This window comes from Micromonas pusilla (genome assembly GCF_000151265.4).
Source record: "Micromonas pusilla CCMP1545 genomic scaffold MICPUCscaffold_7, whole genome shotgun sequence".
NCBI classification, from domain to species: Eukaryota; Viridiplantae; Chlorophyta; class Mamiellophyceae; order Mamiellales; family Mamiellaceae; genus Micromonas; species Micromonas pusilla.
In genome coordinates this window covers 298,514-323,546 of record NW_003315888.1, presented here as the reverse complement: position 1 = coordinate 323,546, position 25,033 = coordinate 298,514, and the positions used below count along the sequence as shown (strand labels likewise).

Sequence of the window (25,033 nt, the reverse complement as noted above, 5' to 3'; positions counted from 1 at the left end):
TCATCGTAACTAGCTAAGGTTTACTAATAGGAGCGTCCGCGTCCGCGTCCGCGTCCGAATCTTCCTTCTTCTTCCCGCCCGGGCGGTCGGTCTTGAACAGGTGCTCGAGCTCGCTCAGGTCGCTCAGGGAGACGAGGTACCGTCGCCGCGCCGTCTCGACGCCCGACGACATCTTCCTCGCGAAGACGTCGCCGACGGAGACGAGCCCGCCGAACGCGCCGAATCCCACGCCAAACTCCGGCAGAGGGATCTTCGCGACCGCGGTCTTCCATCTCTGAATCGCGTCCGCGACCGTGGGCGCGTCGTCGCGAGCGAGGAAGTCCGCGATGACCGGGTACACGAGCTCCGGCGCGCGGACGCCGCAGAGGAGATCGTAGTGCGAAAAATGTTCGCCGCCGTCGGCGAGCATCGAGTCGAGAATCTCCTCCGCGTCCGTCGTCGTCTCGATCGCTTTCTTCGACGGGCCGTCGCCGAAGACGATGAACTCCCCGCCCGCGGCGCGCGCGGTGTGCGCGACCTGCACGGGCGGGAAGATCGGGTCGCAGTCCGCCGCGAGCGCGAGCATGTTCGGACGCGTCCGACGCACGGCGTCGAGGTAAAATTGCGCTGGGGCGGCGGCGGCGGTTTTGGCGGCGAGCGATGGACCGGTCTTCGATGGACCGGTCTTCTCGGCGTTCAGAGGCGTCTTCGTCGTCCTCGCGTCCGTCGCCGCGTCCGCGGTCTCGACCGCGGACGCGCCCTTCTCGTCTCTCAGCGGTGTCTTCCTCTTCGACGCTTCGTCCGCGGCGACGACGTCGAACGCCCCGGATGCGTCATCCTCGGCGCGTTCCCTCCGCCGCCTTAGCCGCGCCTTTTTCTCCCTCCACTTTTTCGCCCTCGCTCTCTTCGCCTTCGCCTCCGCGACTTCGCGCTCGCGGATGCGCACCGTCTCCTCGCGCGTCGCGAGCCCGCCCGGGGAGAACAGCGTCGCCATCTGAAGCACTAATCGCAGCGGGACGTTCCCGAACCCTTTCAACAGCAGACGCTTCACGCACGCCGGGGACGTCGCGCCCGGATACGACGTCGTGAGGCTCACCGCGTTTTTCTCCCATCGCCGCCGCCGCTCCGCGTCGAGCGGGCCGTCGTCGTCGTCCGGGGACCCGAACACGGACTCGAGCGCGAACGCTTGACCGACGCTCAGCGGGCCGAGCGGGAGCTGAGGGACGTTCGGACCGCTCTTATCGCCGCCGCCGTACAGCGCGTCCGGAACCATCCCGGCCATGAACGCGAGCTTACCGTACACCGAAGTCTGCGGGCCTTTCGCGCTTCTCGTGGAGCACTCGAGGCAGGACGCGATCGTGACGACTTTCGCGAGCTCCCACGACTTTCCATCGCCATCTGAACGCTCGCGGCGGTCGCCCTCGCCCTCGCCCTCGCCCCCGAACGCGTCCCCGCCCGCGGCGAGGCACGCGAGGAGCATCCCGCCCATCGAGTGCCCCACGCCGGCGAGCGCCCTCGACTTGGTCGTCCCCGCGACGTAAGCGAACGCCTCGGGCAAGTCCTCTCGCAAGTACGTGTCGAAGTCGAAATCGCCGAACGTCGGCGTGTGCTGCTTCGGCGCGCCGGTCTTCGCGTCCGTCCACTCTTTCTCTTTCCTCCACGGCCGCGAGAACCCGACGCCGCGGCACTCGACGATCCAGACGTCGTGCCCGCGTTGGGACAGAAACCGCGCGGGGGAAAAGCCGGGCGCGACGTCGAACGTGTACGCGTTCGACGCGCACCCGGGGACCATCACGACCGGCAGCGGCGGCGGCGCGTCTTCGTCGGTGCCGGCGAGGCACTCGAAGTCGGAGTCGTCCCACGCGCCGTCCATCGCGGACGCCACGGACGTCGTTCGGAGCGTCCCTCGACGACTCGATCCGTCGGCGACGGACGACGGTCGAGGTCGATACCGCGACAACGCGACGGACCACCCGCTGTCCGGTATCGGTAAGAAGTGCATCTCGTCCGCGCCCAGCATCAGCGTCGCCTTCATCGCGTTGTCTACGACCACGACGTCCAGCGGCGGTGGCACCGCGGCGGCGGCGGCCGCCGCCGCCGCCCTCTCGCGTCGATCCGCGATGAACGCGCCGACGGGGCCGACGACGACGCCGACGCCGACGGCGGCGGCGGCGCCCGTCTTCGCGATCGTCTCCACGACCGGGGTGAGGTAGTCCTCGTCGTCGTCGGTGACCCAGGACGACGCGGCGTCGGCGTACGTCTCGTCGCCCCACTGCCCGGCGTCGGTCTTCGCGATCGACGACGACGACGACGACGACGACGCCGAGTAGCGATGGTTGTACAGCTCGTCGTCGTCGTCGAACGAGTCCCCGGACGCCCATCGGTACGCCTCCTGCGTCTTCGTCACCACGGAGCTCCACGCGCCGAGGGTGATGGAGGATAAGTCCGCGAGGAACGCGGACGGACGGTCGTCGTCGTCGCCGTCGTCGTCGTCGTCGTCGACGACGTCGACAGAGCGTCGTTGTATCGCGTGGGAAATTAATCGCGCCCGTCGACGTCGCGGCCGCGGCGCGCGCGACGCGACCTTCGCGTTCGAATCCGCGCCGCCGCCGCCGCGATTCGACGTGGACGCTCCCCACGCGCCGCGGCTCGTCCGCGCGGCCCCCAAGGCGGGGGCCGGGGCAACGCCGACGCGCATCGCGGTGTGAGCGAATGCTGACGCAGACAAATGTTCCCTCTCGCTTCTTGCGCGCCGCGAGCACGCGCGCAGCGAGTCGACGAAAAGCCGCAGCCGAGCAACGGCACGCCAGACCCCCCGCGCGCCGCCGACGTCACGCGTGCGACCCGCGCGATGGCCACCGCACGCAACCTGATGCTCGCCGGCGCCACCGCGGTGCGTCCCCGCGCGACCGCGCGCGCCGTCGCGCGCGTCGCGTCGTCGTCGTCGCTCCGATCGATCGCGCGCCGAGATCGCGCGCGCCGTCCTTCGCGAGCTCATCGCGCCTCTCCCTCCCTCCGTCGCCGTCCGTCCTCTTCCTCCGCAGGCCGCGGGCGCGTACTACGCCCCCGCGATGTACCATGTGTACGAGGCCGAGAGCAAGGTCACCGCGGCCGAGCGCGCGTACGACGCGGTGAACGCCAAGGCGCAGTCGGTGCGCGATCTCCGCCCCCGCGCGTCTCCCCGCGCTCGCCGCGGTGCCCAGAGTGAGCGGTGCCCACTCCGCGACTGACGATCTCCCCGCCCCGCCGCCCGTCTTCCTCCTTCGTCAGCACGAGAACGAGATCGCCCGCGCGCAGAAGACCGTCGCGAGTGGTCTCGCGGACATGACCAAGGCGCAGACCGAGGCGACGCGCGCGAACGAGGACGTCGCCGCCGCGCGCGCCGTCGTCGCCGACGCGACGCGAGCGCTCGACGCGAAGCTCGAGGCGCGAGAGAAGATCGCGCTGCGGCTCACCGCGGTCAGCGCGGAGGTCGAGAAAGCGAAAGGGATCGTGGCGCAGAGGACGAAAGAGAAGGAGGGTACCGCGGTGCAGGTCGTGAAGGCGAAGATCGCGATGGATAAGGCGAGGAAGGACGCGATGCGCGCGGCGGAGTCGGTGACCTTACCGCCGCTGCCGTTTCGCTGATGATTTTTTTTTGTTTACTCAGCTGGTTGTCGAACTCAGAGCGCGGCCACCACCCACGCGCGATCGCGACTGGATTCGACTCGACGACGCACGTTACAGCACGCCGCCGCCGCCGCCGCCACCACCTCCGTCGCGAACGCGCCGCCGCCGTGCGCGACCGCGAACGCGCGCTCACGACGCTTCCTGTCGTATCGCGTCCAGCCTCGCCTGAAGGTTGCCGAGCTCGTCGTCCTCCGCCTCCGCCTCCGCCTCCGCGGGCGTCGGCGCCGCGGGCTCCCTCGCCTTCTTCGCCGCGACGACCGGGACCGGCGCCTTCCCCGCCTCCGGCATCAGCGCCACGCTCTCGCCCGCGATCTCCGCCAACACCTTGTTCAGCTCGCTCTCGCTCTCCTCCTCCACGTCCTCCGCGCCCCCGTTCATGTCCTCGAACGCCTCCTCCACGAGCTCCTCCACGAGGCCGCTCTTCATCATCTCTTTGGACATCTCTCGCATCGTGTCATTCGCGGCTTTGTTGCGCGCGAGGGCGTTCATCGCTTTCAACACCTCCGTGGATTTCGTGAGGTGCCCCACGGACTTCACCGTCGCGAGCTGCTCCGAGAGCATCATGGACACCGAGTTCATCTGCGCTTTGTTTTGGCACAGCCTCGAGACGGTCTTTCGCGACGAGACCACCTCCTTCGCGAGCACGCGCATGGACTTGATGTCGTTCCGCTTCGCGCAGTCTTTGATGCTCTTCCGGACCTTCTTCTCCTCGTTCTGGATGTCTGCGAGGGCGACGCGCGCGGGCGGGAGGACGGGGGCGGGATCGGGGGAGGTCAGCGGTCTCGAATCTGGAGGCACGACGAAAGGCACCGTGCCCCTCGCTCGCGCGTCGCGTCGCCGGCGGACGCATCTGGAGTTCTCGCGCGCGCACCTCGGACTTGTCGGTCGACGTTCCGCATCTCCGCCCGGAGCTTACTCTGCCATTCCCGTACCATGTCCTTAGGGTCCTTCTTCTTGAACATCCCGAAGAGACCCATGGTGCGCGGCCGAGGGCGCGCGCCCGAAAGTGGGGGTAACAACTGGCGTGTTCGGTCGGACGTGCGCGATTTCGCCAGCGGCCTGCTTCTTGAATGCCTCGAAGATACGCCTCGCGGTCTCATAGAAGCACGCGCGAAGGGTCTCGTCGTCGCGTCCGTCAAAATGTCCGGAACTCCCGGTGTCGTCGCGGCCCAAAAGGTGCGCGTCGCTCCCGCGCTCGAACCCGGCGCTCGCCGCGTCGCCGCGCGCCGCGCGAGCGCCCGCGCGGACGGTCGCGCGCGAACCCTAAAAAGAAGTGCCCCCTCGTCTCGTCCCGCGAGCCGCGACGCGATCGCTGACGCGCGACCCCGCTCCCTCGTCCTCGCTTCCTCTTCCAGGCGCTCAAGGCTTCCAAGGGCCTCATCCACCTGAAGGGCGGCTCCCTGGTGCGCGCACGGAACCCGACTCGACCTCCCCGCGCGCGCTCGGAGGATTCGCGCAGCCAACGGGCCGCGTTCGGTTCGTCGCCCGATCATCATCGTCGCCGACGACTCACTCACGCCGCTTCCTCTCTCTCTCTTCGCCTACTCGCAGGATAAGCTGACGTCCGTCGCGATCCCGCTCACGCTCGCGGGCGTCGCGACTGGTCTCCTCGTCAAAGGGCTCGACGATCTGTACCACGGCAAGAACCGCAAGGAAGGGTTCTAAGCGAGCGAGCGGTCGATCGCGCGCGGAGGAGCGACGACGAGGCGAGATGTACCACCAAAACAACTTAGCAACAACACGTAGTCGTGTCATGATTTCACGACAAAACCACCCCTAAAGCATAACTCGCTAGCTATCAGTTAATCTAATTCCCGCGCTCGTTGTCCTTCTTCCAGAACGGCACGAGCCCGTTCGACGGCCGCCCCTTGTGCGCGCCGCCGACGCCGCCAGATAAAAACTCGGCCCAATGCCGCGTCGTCTCCCCGCACGACACCGCGCCTGAGCACTTCGTGAGCGTCTCGTCACGCGCCGCCACCTCCTCCGCGCTCAGCGTCCGCTCCCCCACGACGTGCGACCCGTCCTCGAGACCCTGATCCTCCACGACCTCCAGAATCTCGCCGTCCTCGCTGTCGCTCCCGTCGTCGCCGCGGTCGCCGCGGCCGCCCCCGCCGCGCGCGACGTACCGCACCTTGACCGGCGGCGGCGGGTGACACGAGTCGCACCCGCAGTTGCTCGCGTGCGTCGCGAACGGATTCGGATTCGGATTCGGATTCGCGCCGCCGTTACCATCGGCGTCTCCGTCGACGTCGTCCCTGTCCGTGACCTCGTCGACGACGAGCGGTCCCCGGACGTGCTTGAACGCGCACTTGTCGCCGAATCGACACCCCGCTTTGGTGTTGAACGTCTGGCATCGCACGGGGGAGTCGCCGTGGAGGTACCCGCAGTCGTCGCCGTTCTTGCACTGGCCGTTCCGCCAGAACAGGCACGGCTTCAGCGCGTTATCGTCCAGCGGAATCGGCGCGTGCCTCGAGCCGACTCTTCGGCGCTTGTTGACGTGCCCGACGTCCATCTTCCCGGTGGTCATTGCGTGCGCCGCGTACCGGAGCGCGGAGGGATGCATCGGAACCGACGCGCCTCCTCTTCCTCCTCCTCCTCCTCCGCCGCCGCCGCCGTTGAACATCGGCGGCGGCGTGTGCATCATCCCTAGCCCTAATCCTAAACCCAGCCCCATCGACGTCGGCGGCGGCGCGGACGCGGCCCACCCCGCGAGAGCGCCCGTGTACGGCATCGTCGGCGGCGTCGCGCGCTGCGATCGGCCCGCGCGCGATCCCGTCGCACCGCCGCCCTTGCCTCTGGTTCCTCTGGCGGGTTTGGGGGTCTTCGCGTCGGCGGCGGCGCCTCCGCCGGCGTCGTTCGCCGCCGGCAGAGCCTCGCCCTCCTCGGTCATCCCCGACGACGGGCGGCCGCGTCGGCGCTTGTGCGCTCGACGTCGCCGCGAGAGCGAGAGACGTGCCCGCGTCAGATCTGACGATGATGAGAGCGGTCGTCGCGCCTCATCACGTCGGCATCATCGGTTTCGTGTTCTACGTCAGCACTCCCTCGAGCGCACCACGCCATGATGCACGCGCTCTCGACGCCATCGCGCGTGCACGGCGCGTTCAAGCGCGCGCCGTCCACGCGCGCGACGGACGAGCGACGCGCGTCGACGCCGCGACCGGCGCGACGGACCGTCGTCGCGTCGCCCGTCGTCGCCGCCGGACTCGGCTCGCTCTTCCCGTTCGGCGGTGATAAGCCGTCGAACGCCGCGAAGGGCGCGTCGTCGAGCGCGAACGCGGGCGGGTTCTCCCAGGGCGCGGCGAACGTCGGTTCGACGAACGAGGTCGCGGAGGTCGTCGACGGCATGCGACGGAAGCGCTTGGGGGACACGGACATCCTCGTCAGCGAGTTCGCGCTCGGGACGCAGCGATGGGGAGGCGCGGACTTCAACTCCCCGGACGAGAAGCTGTGTCACGCGCTCATGGACCGCGCGGTGCTGGAGTGCGGCGTGAACCTCCTCGACACCGCGGAGCAGTACCCGATCCCGTCGGACCGCTCGAGGCCGGAGGGCGACACGGAGAGGATCATAGGGAGCTGGATGAAGAAGGACAGGTCGCGCCGAGAGAAGCTCGTCATCGCGACGAAGATCACCGGCGGCGGCAACGTCACGAAGAAGAACATCAAGAAAGACCTCGAGGGGTCGCTGCGGCGCCTCGGGACGGACTACGTGGACGTGTACACGCTGCACTGGCCGGCGAGGTACACGCCGCAGAGCAACTGGGGGCAATCGCTGCAGTATCATCAGGAGACGGAGGCGGCGCCGTGGTATCGGAACCACGCGAGCTTCGAGGAGATCGCGGAGGCGACGGGGGAGCTCATCGACGAGGGGAAGCTTCGCGGGTGGGGGATGTGCAACGATAACGCGTACGGGCTCACCGCGAGCGTGTACGCGGCGCGCGCGATCGGGAAGTATCCGCCGTGCGTGCTTCAAGGCGACTTTAGCATCATCAACCGACGGTCGGAAGAGAACGGAGTGTCCGAGGCGTCGTCGCCGACGAACGAGAACGTCGGGTTCATGGCGTATAACGCCCTCGCTGGGGGCGTTTTGACCGGGAAATACCTCGACGTCCCCGCCGCAGTCGACAACGCGCGAGACCCGAAGCTCGCGGAGAAGCTCCTGGATAACCCGCGCGGGCGCATGGACGACTACAGTTGGGGGAAGACGTTATACCGGTATCGATCCGGCCCCGCGGAGGCGGCGACGCGCGAGTACGCGAAGATCGCGAAAGAGGCCGGGATGTCGCTCACGGAGCTCGCGCTCAGGTGGTGCCGCGACCGCGCGCTCGTCACGACGACGCTCATCGGGCACACGAGCCTCGAACAGCTCGACGAGACGCTCAAGTATTTCGGGAAAGATATCCGACCGCTGCCGGCGGATGTGAACTGGGCGATCGACCGCGTGCACATGCGAAACCGGCTGCCGATTTTCAGCAGCGATCGCGTGGGGGCGGACTGGGAGGGCTCAGGGGAGATCGGCGAACGCATACCGTGAGAGCGTTATTGTCACGCTCGCTCGTTATACACGGTATGCGTCGTGGTGTGTAGCAGTGTACCTCCAGAGCGTCGTCCTCGTCCAAAACTCTCTCATCGTCTACTAATACGCGCACTTCGGATCCAACTTGCGCCACACCTCGCGACACCTCCCCGCGGCCATCCGCACGCGTCGCTTCGGGTCGTCCAACGCCGCGGTCGCCGCTTTCATGACCGCCTTCCTCTGCGGGTACACCGCGCTGAACGGCAACGCGACCGCGGCGAGGAGCGCCTCGAGCGCGGTCTCGCGAACGACCGCGGACATTATCGTCGGGTCCCCCGCGGCGAAGCGCTCGTCCGGCTTCGTTCGCCGCCGCGCGCGCCCCGCCGCGCTCGCCGTGCCCAACGCGCACAACGCGTCGATGATCCCCCCACCGTGCTCGTCCGCGTGCGCGTGCAGCACGTCCCTCGCGCGCTCGTCGCTCAAGAAAGACGCGGTGAGCGTGATCGCGGACGCGAGCGCGTCTTTATCCGCGAACGGCGTCTCGCGATCCGCGAGCGCGCGCATCGCCTCCGCGAGCAGCGGCACGACGGCGTCGCCGCGTTGCAGCACCGCGGGCGTCGGCGCGTGCGCGGCGAGGTGCACGAGCGCGGACAGGCGCGCGGGGCGATGCGCGAGGTCGGCCGCGCCCGCGCGCAGCGGCGTCAGGATCGACGGCAGCGTCGTCGAGAAGAGCTTCTGACGGAACAGCGGCTTCTCGACGCCGTGGAACGTCTTCGCGACGCCCGGTCCGCCGCCGCTCGGCGACAGCGCCGCCCCGAGCGCCTTCGCCGCGCCCGCGGCGAGCTCGCGATCCTCCGACGCGAGCGAGGACGCGAGCTCGGCCGCGAGCGCGGGCGCGGTCGCGTCGTTCCTGGCCGCGAGCGCGCGAAGCACGCCGCCGACGACTCGGACGCCGCGCGGCGATCGCAACGCCGCGAACGCGCCCGCGGCTTTCGCCGCTCCGACGCCCGAGTCGGGGCCCAGCGCGCTGTCCGCCGCGCCGCCGTGCTTGTGCATCAGCGCGCTCGCCGCGTGCGACGCCGCGGTCGCGTCGTCTTCGGACGACGCGTCGTCCACGGCGACGGCGACGAGCGCGCGCACGGCGTCGACGCACGACGGGACGCGCGTCGTCGGACGCGTCGCGGAGAGCGCCGCCGCCGCGGCTTTGAACGCGCCGTCTTCCTCGCGACGCTCGCGCGCCGCGAGGACGATCTCGATCGCCGCGGCGACGATGGGTTCCTGCGTCTCGACCGCGCACGCGGCGACCGCGGCGCGCACGAGTCGCACGACGCCGTCGTCAGAAGCGGAAGCGGAAGCGGAAGCGTCTTCGGGCCCGGCGGGCGCGGCGGGCGCGCGAGGAGAAAGAAACGTCGTCGCCAACGCCGCCGCCGCCGCGTCCTCCTCCGGCGACGCGCCCTCCGCGTCCGTCGCCGCACGCTGCAGCATCCCGGGCGTGGACGTCGTCGACGCCGTATCCGACGTCCCCGCGAGCGCGTCCACGAGCGCGCGCCACGATTCCGCGTCAAAAGCCGCGGCGTCCCGCGGCCGCGTCGCGAACGCGCACAAAATCGGCGTCGCGACTTTCCGCGCCGCCGACGAGACGGCGGCGACGCGCGCCGCCGCCGCCAACGCCCGCGCCGCCGCGCCGCCCGCGCACTCCTCGCACAGCTTCATCAACGGCGGCAGCGCGTGCGTTATCGCCGCGGCCGCCATGTCCGGATCCCGCGTCGACGCCGCCGCCGCGCCGAGCGCCTCCCCCGCGCGTCGGCGCACGTCGTCCCCGACGTACGCGAGGTACGCCGTCGTTTCCTCGTCGTTCGCCGCGCTTGATGCGAACGCCGGCGGCGGGTCGTCCGGCCGCGTCGCCGCGTCCACAAGCGCGCGCATCGCGGTGATGGCGCCGTCGCCGGACGACAGCCCGTGCCCGGTGGGGAACGCGGTGAGCGCGCGGAGGCCCGCGATGCCGAGAATCGCGCCGTCAGACGCGTCCACGAACGCCTCCTCCTCGTCCTCGACGTATTCGACGCCGTCGTCTCGCGTCAACGCGCCCGCGCCCTTGATCGTCTTCGCCGCCGCGGCCGCGAACAGACCCGCGAGCCGAGGCCCGCACGCGCCCAACACGCCCTGGGCCCCGCCGATCGTCCCCGTCCCCGTCTCTTCTTCGCCGCCGCCGAATATGGAGCCGTCGAGCGCGCCGGAGATCGTCGGCATCGCGAGCACGAGCAACAGCGGCGCGACGCCGGGCTTCACGCGCTCCACGTCGCCCGTCGGTCCCAAGCCCGCCGCGTCAAGGAGCGGGGTCAACCCGCGCGCGATCGCCGCGGACGCGGCGGCGACGCCAGACGCGGCGACCGCGCCGAGGACGCGGCCCGCGCCCGCGACGAGCGCGTGCCCGCGCTTCGTGACCTCGGACGCGGACGCGGCGGCGCCCTCGGTCGCGCCGCCGCCGGGTCGAGCGTTGCCGCACCCGCCGCCGCCGCCGCCGTGGTCGTGGTCGTGGTCGTGATCGTGCCCGCTCCCGCCGCAGCACCCCCCGCCGCTCTTCTCCGCGTTTTCGTTTTCTTCCCCATCCTCGCTCACGCCGCTCGGGGACAACGCGGCAGCGGCGTCCTTCAAGCACGAATCCTCCAGCGCCAAGTCCACGAGCGAGACGCGCCCGGGCCCGCCCCCCCCGGTCGCCCACTCCGCGGCGAACATCCTCGTCGCCCACCGCGCGACGCCCTCCGCGTTCAGATCCTCCCCGCCCTGCGGCGGGTTCAGCAGCACCCTCCGCAGCGCCCCCCACGTCGCGCGCATGTGAGGCGCCATCGCGCGCCGCCCGAACGCGCTCCCGCACGCGGCCAGCGCGGCCAGCGCGTCGTCCACGACCAGCCCCGGCTTGGACCCGTCCACGCTCTCCAACACGTGCGGCACCGCCCACGGCGCGTACGCGCTCGACGCGCACATCGCGCCTCGCAACGTCGCCGCGAGCTGCTCGTGCGTGACGCGCACGACGTCGCCGGGCGGCGGGCGGAACGACACCGGGAAGTACGCGGCGACGACGTCGTAGAGCGTCTCCGCGGCGGCGGCGAACGCGGCGCGATGCGCGTCGAGCTTGGAGAGCGCGCGCGCGTCGTCGCCCTCGGCGCCGCAAAACGCGCGGGGCAACGCCTGGAAGAGCTCGCAGACGAGGAGGACGCACCGCGGGTCCTTCTCGCCGTCGCACGCGGCGACGACGCACTCGAGCTGCTCCGACGGCGTCGACGTGCCGAGCGGCGGGCCGACCGCGTCCGGCTCGTCCGCCGCGCCCGCGTGCGACAGCAGCGCGATCAGCAGCTCGTAGCTTCGCTGAGGGCCATTCCATACAAAGCGATGTCGGGGTGGAGTTCAAAGGCGTCAGGTGGAGTTCAAAGGCGTCGAGGACGGGGATTGAAAGCGAGGGGTGGGCGGAGAGATGCGCCGGGCAAAGTCCTTAAGGATCGGCGTTCACCTCGCCAACGCGGTCGTATGGGGACCAGTGTATAGAACGCACCTGGCGATCCGCCTGCACGAGGCTCGGGACGTGCACGGCGTCGAAGAAGCGGTCCGCCATGTCGAGCGCGGCGAGTCGAGTCACCGCGGGCGTCGTCTTCGGATTCGTCGTCGTCGTCATCGCGCCGGGATCCGCGTGAGGGACGGATCCCGGATTCGTCCCTTCTTCGGGCGAAACTGAAACGCGCGCGCGGAGCATCGCCGCGCATCCGAGCAGCGCCGCGCGGACGACCGCGAAGTCGTCCAGCTTGGACGTGAAGTACTGCGACAGCAGGTTGGCCGCGCTCGCGGGCAGCGGACGCGGCGACCGCGACGCGTCGTCGGCGCCGTCGGGCGCGCCCGAGGCGTACCCGGCGACGGACTCGGCGAGGAGGAGCACCCCGCGCGCGCGTCGCGCGTCCTCCGTCGTCACGAGGGCGGACTCCATGCCGCGCAGGAGGTCGAGGAACGAGATCGCGCCGTCGCGCAGGAGCCGGACGACGGCGCGCGACGCGTCCGCGCGCGACGCTTCCGGGATGGATCGGTCGGGAGACACGAACGTCTCCACGTCCGCGGCCCACCCGGGGGGGGGGTCGACCTCCATGTCCGCGCTCATCGTTGTGGCGCGCGCGAGATCGCTCGACGGCGCGGCGGACCGCGGGAGTAACATCGAGCGCGTCGATCGCGTCGGAGACTCAACTTAATATCGCGATCGGTGCCGAGTGCCACGTCACACGCGCGAGCGCACGTCGCCGGCGCCATGTCGTCCGCCCTCCTCGCCGCTCGCGTCGTCCCCCCGCGCGCGCTCCGCATCGCGCGCGTCGCCTCGCGGCCGACGCGCGCCCGCCGCGTCGCGACCCACCCGGTCGTCGCGGGACTCAAGGACCTGGACAAGGACCTCGCGAAGGTGAGCCCGTCGCGGACGCGCGACGCGCTCGCGGGGGACGACCGCGAGCTCCGGCGGCAGGCGATCGTCGGCGTCGGCGGGTGCGTCTCGTGCGCGATCATGGGGTACAGCCTGTACACGCTCCGGCACACCGGGTGCGGGCTCCCGCCGGGCCCGGGCGGGCTCGTCGGCGCCGCGGAGGGTCTCAGCTATCTCTACGTCTGCGCCCTGGTCGCGTACAGCGCGGTGAAGAAGGTCCGGACCGGCTCGGGACTTCCCGAGGGTCCGGGGGGCGTCCTCGGGCTCGCGGAGGGGCTCGCGTACTTGCTCGCGCTGGGGGGTGTATACTGCCTCCTCGGGCAGGTGGAGGATTTCGGGTTCATCCCGAACGCGGTCCCGGTCGAGGGAGGACCGTGCTTCTCCTCGTGAGCGGCGCGGATTAATCCAAATCCAAATTCAGTCGGACGACGCGTCCGCGGGCGGCGCTTCGACTCGCGTGGTCGCTTCGCGTGATATTACTACACGTAGTAGGCCCTATAGTGTGTAATCCGTCCGTGATTGAGATCATCGAAACCTCAAATTACATATGCTGATCAACTCGTCTATACAGTCAAGGCATTCGTTCGTCAGTGGTACAAAAGGGGTCTTCGACGTGTTTCACGCCGCGGCGGCGCCGCCCCCGCTGTTCTTCGCCTCCTCCTCCGCCTTCGCCCTCTCGAAGTTCGCGTTGCACTTCTCCCAGCAGAAGAACAGCAGCGCGCAGAAGCACCCGCGGTACAGGCCGATGTCTAACGTGGGCTTCGCCGTGAACGTGAACAACGCCGTCGCCCAGCAGATGACGCAGTCCCGCTTCACCTCGTACGGCTGCCCCAAGAAGCTCTCCTTCCCGAGCAGCGGCTTCATCTTCTCCGTGGGACCGAGAAGCGGCAAGACGCCGCTCCCGACGAGCGCACCGAGGACAGCCTTCGGTAACACGTCGAGGTGCTCGCCGCCGCCGGTGATGACGAACAAGACGAGACACACGCCGGTGACGAAATGCGACAGACGCGTCTTCGCGCCGGCGATGATGCCGAAACTACTGCGCGAGATGACGCCCGCGACGTTCATCCCCCCCGCGGCCGCGGACGCGATGTTCCCGACGCCCTGCGCGATGAGCTCTTTGTCCGAGTCCCACTCCTCGCCGTCTTTGTCCGCCCACATCCGGCACACGGCTGCGCCTTCGAGGTAGGTGATGACCCCCATCGCGATCCCGGGGACGAGGAGGCTCGTCGCGAGCGCTCTCGGGATCTCCAACGCGGCGGGCGGCCACAGCGTGCTCAAGTTCACGTGGATCGCGCCGACGCACGTGCCGACGTTCACGCCCATCGTCGCGAGCACGCAGCCGACGATGCAGCACACGAGCGCGGAGGGGAAGAGCTTGTGCACCTTGCCGCCGTTGAGCATGATGAAAAACGTGAGCGCCGCCATCCCTGCGCTACCAAAGTCCCAAGACAGCGGGTGCGCGGCGAGCCACAGCGCGGCGGTGAGGAAGTTCCCCGCCATCGGCCCTTGCGCCGTGGCGCCGACCATCGCGGGGACTTGCGAGAAGAACACCATCCACGTCGCGGCGCTGACGAATCCTTGAAGGATGCTCACGGGCAACGACGTGATGACGTTCCCCATCTTCGCCAACCCGAGCGCGATCCGCGTGCACCCGGCGTAGAACGCGAGGCACGACGCGCCCATGACGTACACCTCCGTCGCGCCGATCAAGCCGTTGTTGAGGAGCGCGCCGCGCGTGAGCAACGCGCCGAGCGAGAGGCAACCGACTTGGATGTACCTCGACGAGCCGAGGATAGCGCACGGGATCGAGCACGCGGCCGCGGCCATGACCGCGCACTTCACGCCCGTGCCGGCGAGGAACGCGTACGCGCAGGACTGCGGCATCGCGACGCACGCGGTGGAGATCCCCGCGAGGATGTCGCGGCTGATGTCCGTCTTCGATATCCTCTTCGTCTCCTTCGGGTCGGCGGACGCATCATCCCCCCCGGACGCGGCCGCGACCGCGGTGGGGACGATCCGTCGCGTCGTCCGCGAGTTTCTCGTCGCGGTTTGGCCGATCGTCGATCCGCGGAGCGCGCGCGCCGCCGCGGGGGTCGCGACCGCGACGCCCGCGGTCGCGCGGAGGAGCGCGCCATCGCGAGGAGGCCAAACGGCGGCGATTGTGGTGGACGAGATATTTTTTGTTCGGCGGCTCGTCGCGGCGCCGACGCGAGCGTTCGATCGCGCGCGCCGCTCGTCGCGAACGCGGCGGCCCGCGATCAACGCGCGCGACTGCGCGATGGAGACGGGCGCCATCTCGAGCGGGATCGGCGGCGATTGGTGCCGCGCCGAGTGACGAAGCACCAGGGAGCCGTAGGGTTCCGCCGATCGCGAAGACTGCTCAAAAAAGCAAAGCGAGCAGCGCTTTTTCTCATCCGTTCGAGCTGTTTGGTCCGGTCGGTCGCAGCGTACTACAGTACGCGCCGTGACGAGTGCAAATGCGCACACGACGCGCGCCGGCACAGCGGCCCACCACCCACCGCACCCGGTTTGTTGAACGCGGCCCGAACCAACGCCGTTTAAAGAGGAGGGGAAACGAGATCGTGCGCTCAGATACGTGGCCGCGGGGCGCGTGTGGAGGCGCGCGACTCGGGTCGTCGCGTCGCATCCTTCGCGTTTCCGCGCGTCCGCGCCGGGAGCGTCGCGGCGCGCGCGGAGCGTCCAATCGAGCGTCGAATCGAGCGCGCGCGCGTCGCGACGACGGGACGGGGCGCGCGTCCTAAAGCGGTGGGCTCGAGAGGAATATAATAGGATGGACGACGTGCGCCCGCCGCCGCGGCATAACCCCGGCAACTCGGCGCTGTCGCGCGTCAACAGCGGGTCCCTGGGAAACTTTCACATGAACCGCGAGATCGCGGCGCCGGACCCGCCGGTGAAGAAGGAGCGCAAGCGCGAGGTCGTGAAGCGGCTCATCGCCAACCTCTCCTACGTCGAGATGTCCGTCGTCAAGGCGACCGCGCCGACGGACGGACCGCCGAAGAGCAAGCACACGCGACGACTCGTCGACGAGTCGTGGCGATCCCCCGCGGCCGCGGAGGAGGCGATCCTCGCGCTGTCGCGGTGCCCTCTGCTGAACTCGCCGATAATCACGCTCAAGGTGCTGAGCACGGTGCACGAGCTCATGCAAAAAGGATCGCCGTCGGTGCTGCCGGCGACGTGCCAGTGGCTCGATCACTTCATGCTCGTGGAAGCGCACTGGGGGCCGGGACAGATGGGGGGCGAGTACGGCCTTTCGCAAGTCTGCGGAAGGCTCATCGTCGCGTACGCGAAGATGCTCAGCGCGAAGGCGCGGTTCCACAAAGACTTTCGCGCGTTTGAAAACAACTACTCGTTCGACGCGGAGAGGTCGACGAACGCGCGGCCGGACCCGGTGTCGGCGCAGTCCCTGAGCGCGATGCTCTCGCTCGGGAGCTGCTGCAGAGAAGCTCTGGACGTCGCGGCGGACATCTTACCCAGGGATCCCCCGCTGGCGGCGTTGCAGTGGCATAGACTGCTCGCGCACGTCGGGAAACTCGTCGCCGTGGAGGCGCACCTGCTTCACGGCGCCGCGGTGTACGTCGCCGCGACGCTCGCGGAGTACGGCGCGGGCGGGTTAAAGAACGCCGGGCCGGGAGGGAGAGGCGAGGGCGGGCTCCCGAGAGAGGAAGCGCGGCGGTTAGAGATGGAGCACAGCGCGCTGAGAGCGACGTTCGTGGAGGCGCGCGCGCGGCCGGCGATGATGCTCGCGTTCGTCGAGGAAGGCGGCGACCCCGCGCTCCCGCCCGGGTGGCTCGGCGAGGGCGAGGGCGGCGAGCGGTTCGGGTTCCTCGAGCTCCCTGCGTCGCTGCCGAATTTCGATAGCAAAGAAGGGAGGGCCGCGATGGCGAGCATGATCGCGAGCTCGTTCGGACCGCCGTCGTCGCACACGCCGCCGCCCGCGAGCGCGAGGGAGGTGTCCCCGTTCGACGCGTACCCGAGCGACGACGAGTACGCGTCCGCGTCCGAGGGCGGAAACGAGCGCGAGCGCGGCGCGCGCGACGACGGCGGCGCCAGCGCGGAGGACTTTGGTTGGCCGGTGGTCTTCTCCCCGGGCGGGGTGAACGAGCGAAACGCGCCGACGGCGGGGGCGCCGCTGATCGACTTCGACGACGGCGCGGGGTGGGTCTCCGCGGCGGCGGCGACGACCGCGGCGACGCCGCGGCCGCCCATCTTCGGTGGGTACAGCGGGTCCACGTCCATCGCCGGCGGCACGGTCCCGGGCGGGGGCGCCGGACGCGGCGGCGCGGGGATGCGCTCGGGCGTCGCGACGGGCGGGCACAACAGGACGCCGTCGCAAGAGAAGAAGGCGCTCGACATGGCCGCGTCGCTCGCGGCGTTCGAGCTCACCGCGGTGCGTCCGACGACGCAGCAGGAGGCGGTGTTCGACGCGAAGGCACCGACGATGTTCAAGGACATCGCGCCCGCGGGGATCAACTCGCAGCGCCCGCCGCCGACGGCGGGGCCGCCGATGTCGATGAACGCCGCGTCGAGGACCAACGGCGGCGGCGGCGTCGCCGCGGCCATGGGCGGGTGGGGCGGGAACGGCGGCGGGTGGGGCGGTCAGCAGCAACAGCAGCTGCAGCAGCAACCGCCGCCGCAGCCGCAGCAGTCGCAGTTGCAGCAGTCGCAGCAGTTCGTGTCCGCGCGGCAGCAGCAACCCCCCGCGCCGCCGCCGCCGCCGCAGCCGCAACGCACGCAGGCGCCGATGGAGGGGTGGGCGAACTTCGACGACGCGCCGACGGCGCCGCCGCCGCCGATCCCGATGAAGAACCGGCCGCAGAACCTGAACATCATCCCTCCGAACTTCGCGCCCGCGGTCCCGACGCCGCGCGCGGGACACCAGCGCACCCCGAGCGGCGGATCGCCCGTTCCGGAGGCGTCGTTCGACGAGATTCCGATCGAGGCCATCGTCTTCGGCAAGCGCGTCGGCACCGGCGCGTTCGGCGAGGTGTTAAAGGCGAATTACCAAGGTACGGACGTCGCGGTGAAGCGGCTGAGATTAGACCCGTCGCAGCCGCAGGCGGCGGAGGACTTCCGACGAGAGCTCAGGGTCTTGTGCGGTTTACGGCACAAGCACGTCGTGCAGTTTCTGGGCGCGTGCACGACGGGTCCGGATCTGTGCCTGGTGATGGACTTTTGCTCCAACGGTTCCTTGTACGGCGTGTTACACAACCGCAGGCAGAACATCACCGCCGCGCACGTTTTGCGGTGGATGGCGGACACCGCGCGCGGGATGGTGTACCTGCACTCTAGGAGCATCATCCATCGCGACGTCAAGTCCGGGAACTTGCTCTTGGACGAGAGCGGGTGCATCAAAGTCGCGGACTTTGGCCTCGCGCGCGCGCACGGGCCGACGTCGAACCTCCTCACTCTGGTCGGGACGTATCCGTACATGGCCCCCGAGTTGCTGGATAACCAGGCGTATAACAACAGCGTTGACGTGTACTCGTTCGGGATCGTGATGTGGGAGTGCTTGACCCGGGACGAGCCGTTCCGCGGGCACTCGCCGATGCAGATCGTCGCGACGTTGTTACGCGGCGAGCGGCCGAAGCTGCCGGCGTCGCCGGCGCTGCCGTCGAGCTACGTTCGGTTGCTCATGGAGTGCTGGGCGACGCAGCCGGAACGCCGCCCGACTTTCAGCGCGGCGTTGGATCGGTTGGTCGGGATCGCGCAGGCGATGCGCGCGGCGGAGGAGAACAGGCACCGTCGGTGACGACGCGCGGAGATGATGAAATTAAAAATGTGCGCGTCGCGCGAAACCCCCCGCAGCCCGCCCGCCCGCTTCTCGTCACGCGAGCAGCAGCGCGGTGAACTCCACCTCTAACTCCAACATCTCCGCGACGACCCCGCGACACGCCTCGCGACTCTCCTCCCCCGCGTCCCTCCAGCTCGCGTTGAACGCCTCCACGAACGCGCACACGCACGCTTCGAACTCGTCAGACGCGTGCAGAGGGTAGCACCACGTCGCGTAGAGCTCGCGGTCGTCGGCGACGCCGTCCGCGCCGACGCCCAAGCTCACGGCGATCACGTAGTTCGTCGTCACGCGCTTCCCCCAGTGCAAGTACAGCGCCTCCGCGACGGCGATCACGGCGACGCGCGCGAGGTGGTCGCCGTCGTCCGCGACGCGTCGCAGGAACGCGGACATCCGACGCGGCACGTCCGTCGACGCGATCGCGAGGGCGCCCGCGGACGTCGGATCGCGCTTTATCGCGTCCGCGTCCACGCCCCACAGCTTCTTCATGCTGCGTCGGAAGATGCTCGCCTCGCCCTGTAAGATCAAGTGCAAGAACGCGCCGAGGACTTTCTTGTGCTCAAAGTCGCGCGACGACGCGAGCGCGCGCGCGAGGAGGTCGATGAAGTCCTCGACGAAGACGTAATCGCTGACGAAGTACGTCTTGAATCTGCTCGCGAACGCCTCCGACGGGGCCCGTCTGATCGCGTTCGCGGCCAAGTCGTCCCACGCCGCGCTGTCGCGCACGGTCTGCGCGTCGGCGTGGGACCACACCTCGGCGTGGAACGGCGTCGAGGAGTCTATCGCGTCGAACCACCGCGACGTGGACATGATTGGACGACGCGCTGATGGAAATGACATCCCGTCTCGGCATTTTTATCGGAAGCGCCAGCAGGCCGGCTACGGCTCAAGCCGCGGCACGGCACGGCACGGACAGGAGCGATCAACTGATCGCAGCCAATCGCGTGCCCGCGTTGAACCGAGATCCGAAATCGCTGAGCTGGCGCATTCGCACAGTCACCGCGTCGGGCGCGCCGCGCACAACCGACGCGCGCGCGCGCGAGCCTCGAAACCGCACCGAGACCTCGCGCCGCGCTTCACGCGACCGACACATCGCGCCGAGCGTCGCGCGCGGGACGCGAACGCGCGCGGACGACGTCGAGCGCCCGGTCGTCTTCCCGCGTTTCGACACGTTTCGGGGGAAGGAACATCTTGCGCGTTTCTCCGCGTCTGTAATCCCCCACCCCGCGGCGCTCCGTCCTCCTCCTCCGCGCGCGATGTCGTGCCAGCGCGTCCTCGCGACCGCGTCGACGTCGTTCGCGCGCCCTCACGCGCGCGCGCACGCCGTCCGCGCGCGATCCCGCGTCGCGCCGCCGCCGCCGAGTCGCGGGTCGCGTCTCCGCGTCGACTCCGCCGTGGGATCTTCCCTGGACGAGCCCGTCGTGTCGACGTCGACGTCGTCGCCGTCGCGCGGCGCGAGGACGAGCGATAGCGAGAAAGCCGCGCTGTCGATCGTGGACAGCAACGACGACGTGTTCGCGGAGTACCTCGACTCGCAGGTGGAGCTCGTCGCGCACGCGCTCGGCAGAGGCGCGCGCGCGATGCTCTACCTCCGCGCCGAGGACGACGCCGGGTCGCTGCGGCTCGCGGAGGTGTCGTGCTACCCGAAGCGGCGACCCCACAGCAGCTCCGGCGAGAACTGGAACGAGGACCACGACGAGGACGACGACGACGGCGATTACGCGCACTCCCTCGAGCGCCTCTCCGGCGAGAGTGGCGGCGACGCGGCGCGAGACGCCGCCGCGGAGACGTCGCAGGCCATCACGCTGAGCGGCCGCGGCGGGTCGTTCGACGGCTCCGTCGACGAATTCGACGTCGAGGGCGGCGCGACGACGACGAGTCAGCAGACCAACGCGGAGGCGCTGCTCGTGAAGCAGCGCGTGTTCGCGCTGCCGTCCACGAACGCGCTCGTCGTCCCGCTGAGCCGCGATAACGCCCTCGTCGGCCTTCTCGTCGGCGAGATGCCGGAGGGGGGCGGGTGGAAGCGTAGGGTGAGCGCGCGCACGCGCGCCAAACGCGCCAAGGAGGGCAGCATCGGGTTCGAGTCCGAGCCCGAGGTGGAGGTGCTCGAGGAAGCGGCCGGCGCGAAGGACGCCGCGGACACCGCGGAGGTGTTCGGCGACCGCAGACAGGCGGCGCTGACGGCCGCCGCGCGCGCCATCGTCGCCGCGTGGGCGATGCACCGCCGCGCGGATTACGCCACCGCCGCCGCGGTGCGAAGCGACCGCCGCGTCGCCGGGTTCACGTACGCCGCGAAGGAGCCGCTCACGGCGCTGAAAACCCTCGGCGGGATGCTCTCGTCGCACCTGAAGCCGGACACGCCGTCGCGGGACATGGCGGAGGCGATGCTCGCGCAGGGGGAGACGTTGGCGTCGCTCTCCGAGGAGCTCGAGAGCGCGTTGTACCCGGCGAGCGCCGTGGAAGAGCTCGCGTCGGGCGCGCGCGGACTCGGGTCTGGGTCCGCGGGTCTGGGTCAGAGGAGGGGGATGAGCGCGGGGCTCCCGAGCGGCGAGCGCGCGAGGCGCGCGCCGCTGTTGCCCGCGCCGGGGACGACGACGACGTCGACGACGACGTCGACGACGACGTCGACGACGACTCGGGGCGCGATTGGCGCGTCGTGCGACGTCACGCCCATCGTCGCCGGTTTGCTCGCGTCGTCCGAGGTGCTCGCGAAACCCGCGGGAGTGACGATGACCGCGACGTTCCCGCCGCCGCCGACCAAGGCGCTCGTCGCCGCGGACAGCAGGGACGTCCACGAGGCGCTCGCGCTCGTGATCGACGCGATGCTGGTGGCGGCGCCGAAGGGCGCGGAGGTGACGGTTGTCGTCAGCGCCAACGGCGGCGCCAAGGGCGGCGTCGTCGTCGCCGCGTCCGTCACCGCGCACGGGGACGACGACTCTTGTCGCGCGGGGGCGTTGGCGGACGCGGTGGACGGGTTGGATCTCGACGCTAAGAGCGCGGGGGAGACGCGGAGTTTGAAGATTGCTCGGAGTTTGGTGGAGGACGCGGGGGGGATATTTCACGCGTTGCCGTCGCTGCCGCCGCGGGTGGCGCGCGTGGAGTTGTGGCTTCCCGCGGCGGCGGCGGCCGCGGCGGCGTCGTACGACGAGGACGACGACGCGGAGGAGGAGGGGGGGGAGGAGGAAGAGGACGACGCCGTGGACGTGTGAGCAGGGTGCCCGCCTTATACAGACAGACCTAGCTTATCGTCGTAAAGGGAACCTGCAACTACGCCGGGCAGACTCGGAGAAAACATTCGCCGCCCTCCCGCCCGCCGCGCGAAAGGTCCATTCCAATAAATCTCTCGCCGTCGCGTCGCACATATCGCCGGCCGCGCGACGACGACCGGGGGCGCCGCCGCGGTTCTGAGCGTCGTCCGCGCGCGAGATGACGGGCACGGCGACGACCCCGCCCGCGGTCGCGTCCGGGAAGAAGACCCGAGGCCCGAAGCCGAAGCCGCGGCAGCTCGGGCAGTGCTCGCATCTGAAAACTTTCCTCGCGCACGGCGGCACGAGGGTGTTCGCGCCGCTCGCGCGGTGCTGCCTCGCCGCGAAGTTCCCAGGGCAGATGCCGAAGACGAGGATGGACGCGACGATGGTGCGTCGGAGGCGATATTCTCGACTCCGCTCGCGCGACGGACGCGACGCGAACCGAGCCGAACCGACGTGGGGCCCGCGACGTCCCCGCCATCCCCGCCGATCGCGCGACCGCCGATCGATCGACCGAACGATCGAACGAACGATCGAACGAACGACCCTCACCTCGCCCGTCCCCGCCCACCCCCCCGCCCCAGGCGTGCCTCGGCTGCGCGAAGCTCTGCACGCGCGCGCAAGCCCCCGCGCACATGAAATCCCAACCCCCGCCGCCCGCGGGGTCCACGAACACCGTCAACGCGCACTGCGTGTACGCCGACGTCGAGCGCGCCGAGTTGTTTTGCGCCGCGTGCTCCACCTACGTGTACGCGTTGGAGTTCGACAAGACCGTGAACGGCGTCGCCGCGGTCGCGACCGGCGTGGGCGCGACGACGGGCGGCGCCGAGAAGAGAGCCGCCGGCGACGGCGACGGCGACGCGATCGCGGGCGAGGAAGGCGGGAGCAATAAGAAACGGAAGAAGACGACGCCGCGGACGCAGCTCGCGAAGATGGACGTGCACGCGGCGGGGGGCGCGCCGCTCGCGTCCGTGAACGCGCACGGCGTCCCGAGAGGGCTCAGAGGGTTCGCGAACTTAGGGAACACGTGCTTCTTGAGCACGGTCATGCAGGCGGTCGTGCGAGCGCCGAACGTCGGCGGGTTTTTCCTGAGGGACGGGCACAACCGACACGCGTGCGGGAGAGAACGCGCCGAGCGATGGACTGCCGCAGCGAGCGCGGAGGACGAGCACTGCCTCGCGTGCGAGCTCGACGGCCTCGTCGGCGAGGCGTACAGCGGCAGCGGCGAGCCGATCGTCCCGAGCGCGTTTTTGCACTCGTGGTGGCGGCAGAGCTCGGAGCACCTCGCGAAGCATCGGCAGCACGACGCGCACGAGCGGCGAGCGAGGGCGCGGCGGCGAAGGCGGAGACCGGCGCCGGCGCCGGCGCCGGGGGCTCGGGCGAGATCTCCGCGGCGCCGCCGAAATCGCCCGACGAGAACGGCGGCGCGAATCCGCAGGCGCCGCCCGCGAGGTCGGAATACTGCGAGTGCGTCTTGCATCGCGCGTTCGCGGGGTCGCTGCGATCGGACGTGACGTGCAAGCGGTGCGGGCACACGTCCACGGTGAACGACCCGACCGTGGGCCTGTCGCTGGACGTCCCGGTGCCTCTCGGCGCGGACGGGCGACGCGGCGGGAAAGGCCGCGGCGGCGGCAGCGGCGGCGGGCCCGGGATAACCCTGGAAGGGTGCTTAAGACAGTTCGCGCGGCCGGAGACGCTCTCGATCGACGGCGACGTGTTTCCGTGCGCGCGCTGCGGCGACACCGCGACGCCGAAGATGAAGCAGATGGCGATCCGACGCCTGCCGCCGACGCTCGCGTTGCACTTGAAACGCTTCGAGCACGGCGGCGCGAAGAAACAAAACGCGCACGGCGACGGCGGCGGTTCGAAGATCGAATCGCACGTCTCGTTCCCGTTCGTCTTGCCCATGCGCGCCTACTGCGCGTCGACCGCGATCCGGGAGCGGTACGGGAACAGGCTGACGCCGATGAGCGACGGCGGCGGCGCGGACGACCCAAAAAATTACGACCTCTTCGCCGTCGTCGTGCACTCGGGGCAGGGCAGCGACAGCGGGCATTACATCGCGTACGTGCAGTGGCAGGGCGCGTGGTTCCGGTGCGACGATCATCAGGTCACGCGCGCGGACCCGATCACGGTCGCGACCGCGCAGGCGTACTTGTTGTTTTACCAAGCCCGGCCGCCGCCGCCGCCGTAGGACCTACTCTCGGAGTTACTAGCTAGCGCTTTATAGACGAACGTCGACGACGTCTTACCGTTTAACCGTCCCGTTGAAACGACGACGACGACTACGACTACGTCGTTACTACTCATAAACTAATCTAACACTTCCCCGTGAACGCGAAGCTCTCCACCGCGCGTCGCAGCCTCGCCTTCTCCCCCGGCCACGAAGACGCCGACGCGGTCGCTCGTATCAAATACTCTTTCCCTCCGACGACCGTGATCGACACGAGCTCGACCGCGGCGCCGAACCGCCCGGCGGTGCCGCCGCCGACTTTCGTCTCGATGTCGTACGTCAGCGCGTCGCCCCCCCCGCTCGCGAGCGGCGTCTTCCGCTTCCGCTTGCCGATGTTCTGTTGCCGCGGCGCCGAGTCCGCGCGGCTTCTCGCGAGCGCGTCCAGGCTCCCTTGATCCGCGACGCTTCGCTGCCCGACCGGCACGTCGGACACGAACACCGCGAGCGTGGACGCCTCGTCCGCGGGGTTCTTGAACGACGCGTCCACGCCGACCGTCCGCGCGGAGCTCAGGTCCGAGAGCGCGCACCACCCGGACGGCCACTCGATGACGTACGCGCATCCGATGGCATCGCTCGTGGACGCCCACGCGTTGAAACCTCCGGGGGTGACCACCGGGTCGTCGTACCCTTTCGGCGTCGATATCTCCGCGCGCGCGCGCGGTGGACGCGATGACGTCGCCGCAGCGGCGGCGGCGGCGAGGCCGAAGAGGGACGCGCGGCGGCCGGGGGCGGACGCGTCGGAACCGCGCGGAGAGGAGATCGTCTCCACGGTCGTCGTTCGCGCGACGCGGGGGGGCGTCGCGCGTCCCCGCGGAGGACGCGACGCCACGGGCGTGGATGCGACGCGCGCGAGCGCATCGATACGGAGCGACGACGACGCCATGCTCGCGACGGGAGTCCGCGTGCGCGCTGGCGGCGATCGAGCTGTGCGCACGGAGACCGAGGGCGTCGCGGTTTTGGTTAACATTCTGTTGCAGCATTTTTCTGTTGCAGCTGGCGCGGCGAGTCCGAGAGCCGCGCCCGTGTAACCCCCAGCCATTCGTTCCGCGCGCCCGCACGCGAGAGAGACGTCGATCTCGCGACGACTCGACGACGGCGACGACGATACCACCGACGCGCGAGGCAC

General features: G+C 69.9%; 12 protein-coding genes across 12 annotated transcripts; 5 read left to right on the top strand and 7 right to left on the bottom strand.

Annotated features, from left to right (window-relative positions):
* Nucleotides 1-13: 13 nt before the first annotated feature.
* Nucleotides 14-2,677, bottom strand: MICPUCDRAFT_40508 (uncharacterized protein; the record flags this gene model as incomplete). The annotated part of the gene is made up of 1 exon (XM_003059681.1): nt 14-2,677. One exon carries the CDS (start codon nt 2,675-2,677, stop codon nt 14-16), a length of 2,664 nt encoding a protein of 887 aa, XP_003059727.1.
* Nucleotides 2,678-3,600: 923 nt separating this feature from the next.
* Nucleotides 3,601-4,643, bottom strand: MICPUCDRAFT_27525 (uncharacterized protein). Its single transcript, XM_003059680.1, has 2 exons — nt 4,520-4,643; nt 3,601-4,370 (listed from the first exon to the last, which is right to left on the bottom strand). The coding sequence occupies exons 1-2, from the start codon at nt 4,623-4,625 to the stop codon at nt 3,778-3,780; spliced, it is 699 nt and encodes a 232-aa protein (XP_003059726.1). The 5' UTR covers nt 4,626-4,643; the 3' UTR covers nt 3,601-3,777.
* An 812-nt stretch (nt 4,644-5,455) lies between these two features.
* Nucleotides 5,456-6,538, bottom strand: MICPUCDRAFT_59323 (uncharacterized protein; the record flags this gene model as incomplete). The annotated part of the gene is made up of 1 exon (XM_003059679.1): nt 5,456-6,538. One exon carries the CDS (start codon nt 6,536-6,538, stop codon nt 5,456-5,458), a length of 1,083 nt encoding a protein of 360 aa, XP_003059725.1.
* Nucleotides 6,539-6,709: 171 nt separating this feature from the next.
* MICPUCDRAFT_59322 (uncharacterized protein) lies at nt 6,710-8,179 on the top strand (the record flags this gene model as incomplete). Its single annotated transcript, XM_003059969.1, has 1 exon — nt 6,710-8,179. The coding sequence occupies one exon, from the start codon at nt 6,710-6,712 to the stop codon at nt 8,177-8,179; it is 1,470 nt and encodes a 489-aa protein (XP_003060015.1).
* Nucleotides 8,180-8,281: 102 nt separating this feature from the next.
* Nucleotides 8,282-12,293, bottom strand: MICPUCDRAFT_47669 (uncharacterized protein; the record flags this gene model as incomplete). The annotated part of the gene is made up of 2 exons (XM_003059678.1): nt 8,282-11,527; nt 11,712-12,293. The coding sequence occupies 2 exons, from the start codon at nt 12,291-12,293 to the stop codon at nt 8,282-8,284; spliced, it is 3,828 nt and encodes a 1,275-aa protein (XP_003059724.1).
* Nucleotides 12,294-12,449: 156 nt separating this feature from the next.
* On the top strand, nt 12,450-13,004 carry MICPUCDRAFT_59320 (uncharacterized protein; the record flags this gene model as incomplete). Its single annotated transcript, XM_003059968.1, has 1 exon — nt 12,450-13,004. The coding sequence occupies one exon, from the start codon at nt 12,450-12,452 to the stop codon at nt 13,002-13,004; it is 555 nt and encodes a 184-aa protein (XP_003060014.1).
* A 228-nt stretch (nt 13,005-13,232) lies between these two features.
* MICPUCDRAFT_47668 (sulfate permease family) lies at nt 13,233-14,912 on the bottom strand (the record flags this gene model as incomplete). Its single annotated transcript, XM_003059677.1, has 1 exon — nt 13,233-14,912. The coding sequence occupies one exon, from the start codon at nt 14,910-14,912 to the stop codon at nt 13,233-13,235; it is 1,680 nt and encodes a 559-aa protein (XP_003059723.1).
* Nucleotides 14,913-15,408: 496 nt separating this feature from the next.
* Nucleotides 15,409-18,387, top strand: MICPUCDRAFT_59318 (uncharacterized protein; the record flags this gene model as incomplete). The annotated part of the gene is made up of 1 exon (XM_003059967.1): nt 15,409-18,387. One exon carries the CDS (start codon nt 15,409-15,411, stop codon nt 18,385-18,387), a length of 2,979 nt encoding a protein of 992 aa, XP_003060013.1.
* Nucleotides 18,388-18,390: 3 nt separating this feature from the next.
* Nucleotides 18,391-19,250, bottom strand: MICPUCDRAFT_49636 (uncharacterized protein). The gene has a single exon (XM_003059676.1). It carries the CDS (start codon nt 19,234-19,236, stop codon nt 18,463-18,465), a length of 774 nt encoding a protein of 257 aa, XP_003059722.1. The 5' UTR covers nt 19,237-19,250; the 3' UTR covers nt 18,391-18,462.
* A 432-nt stretch (nt 19,251-19,682) lies between these two features.
* On the top strand, nt 19,683-22,339 carry MICPUCDRAFT_59316 (uncharacterized protein; the record flags this gene model as incomplete). The annotated part of the gene is made up of 1 exon (XM_003059966.1): nt 19,683-22,339. The coding sequence occupies one exon, from the start codon at nt 19,683-19,685 to the stop codon at nt 21,633-21,635; it is 1,953 nt and encodes a 650-aa protein (XP_003060012.1). The 3' UTR covers nt 21,636-22,339.
* On the top strand, nt 21,627-23,868 carry MICPUCDRAFT_59315 (uncharacterized protein; the record flags this gene model as incomplete). The annotated part of the gene is made up of 3 exons (XM_003059965.1): nt 21,627-22,062; nt 22,259-22,935; nt 22,998-23,868. Exons 1-3 carry the CDS (start codon nt 21,853-21,855, stop codon nt 23,866-23,868), a joined length of 1,758 nt encoding a protein of 585 aa, XP_003060011.1. The 5' UTR covers nt 21,627-21,852.
* A 124-nt stretch (nt 23,869-23,992) lies between these two features.
* MICPUCDRAFT_59314 (uncharacterized protein) lies at nt 23,993-24,946 on the bottom strand (the record flags this gene model as incomplete). The annotated part of the gene is made up of 1 exon (XM_003059675.1): nt 23,993-24,946. The coding sequence occupies one exon, from the start codon at nt 24,944-24,946 to the stop codon at nt 23,993-23,995; it is 954 nt and encodes a 317-aa protein (XP_003059721.1).
* Between the last annotated feature and the right edge of the window lie 87 nt (nt 24,947-25,033).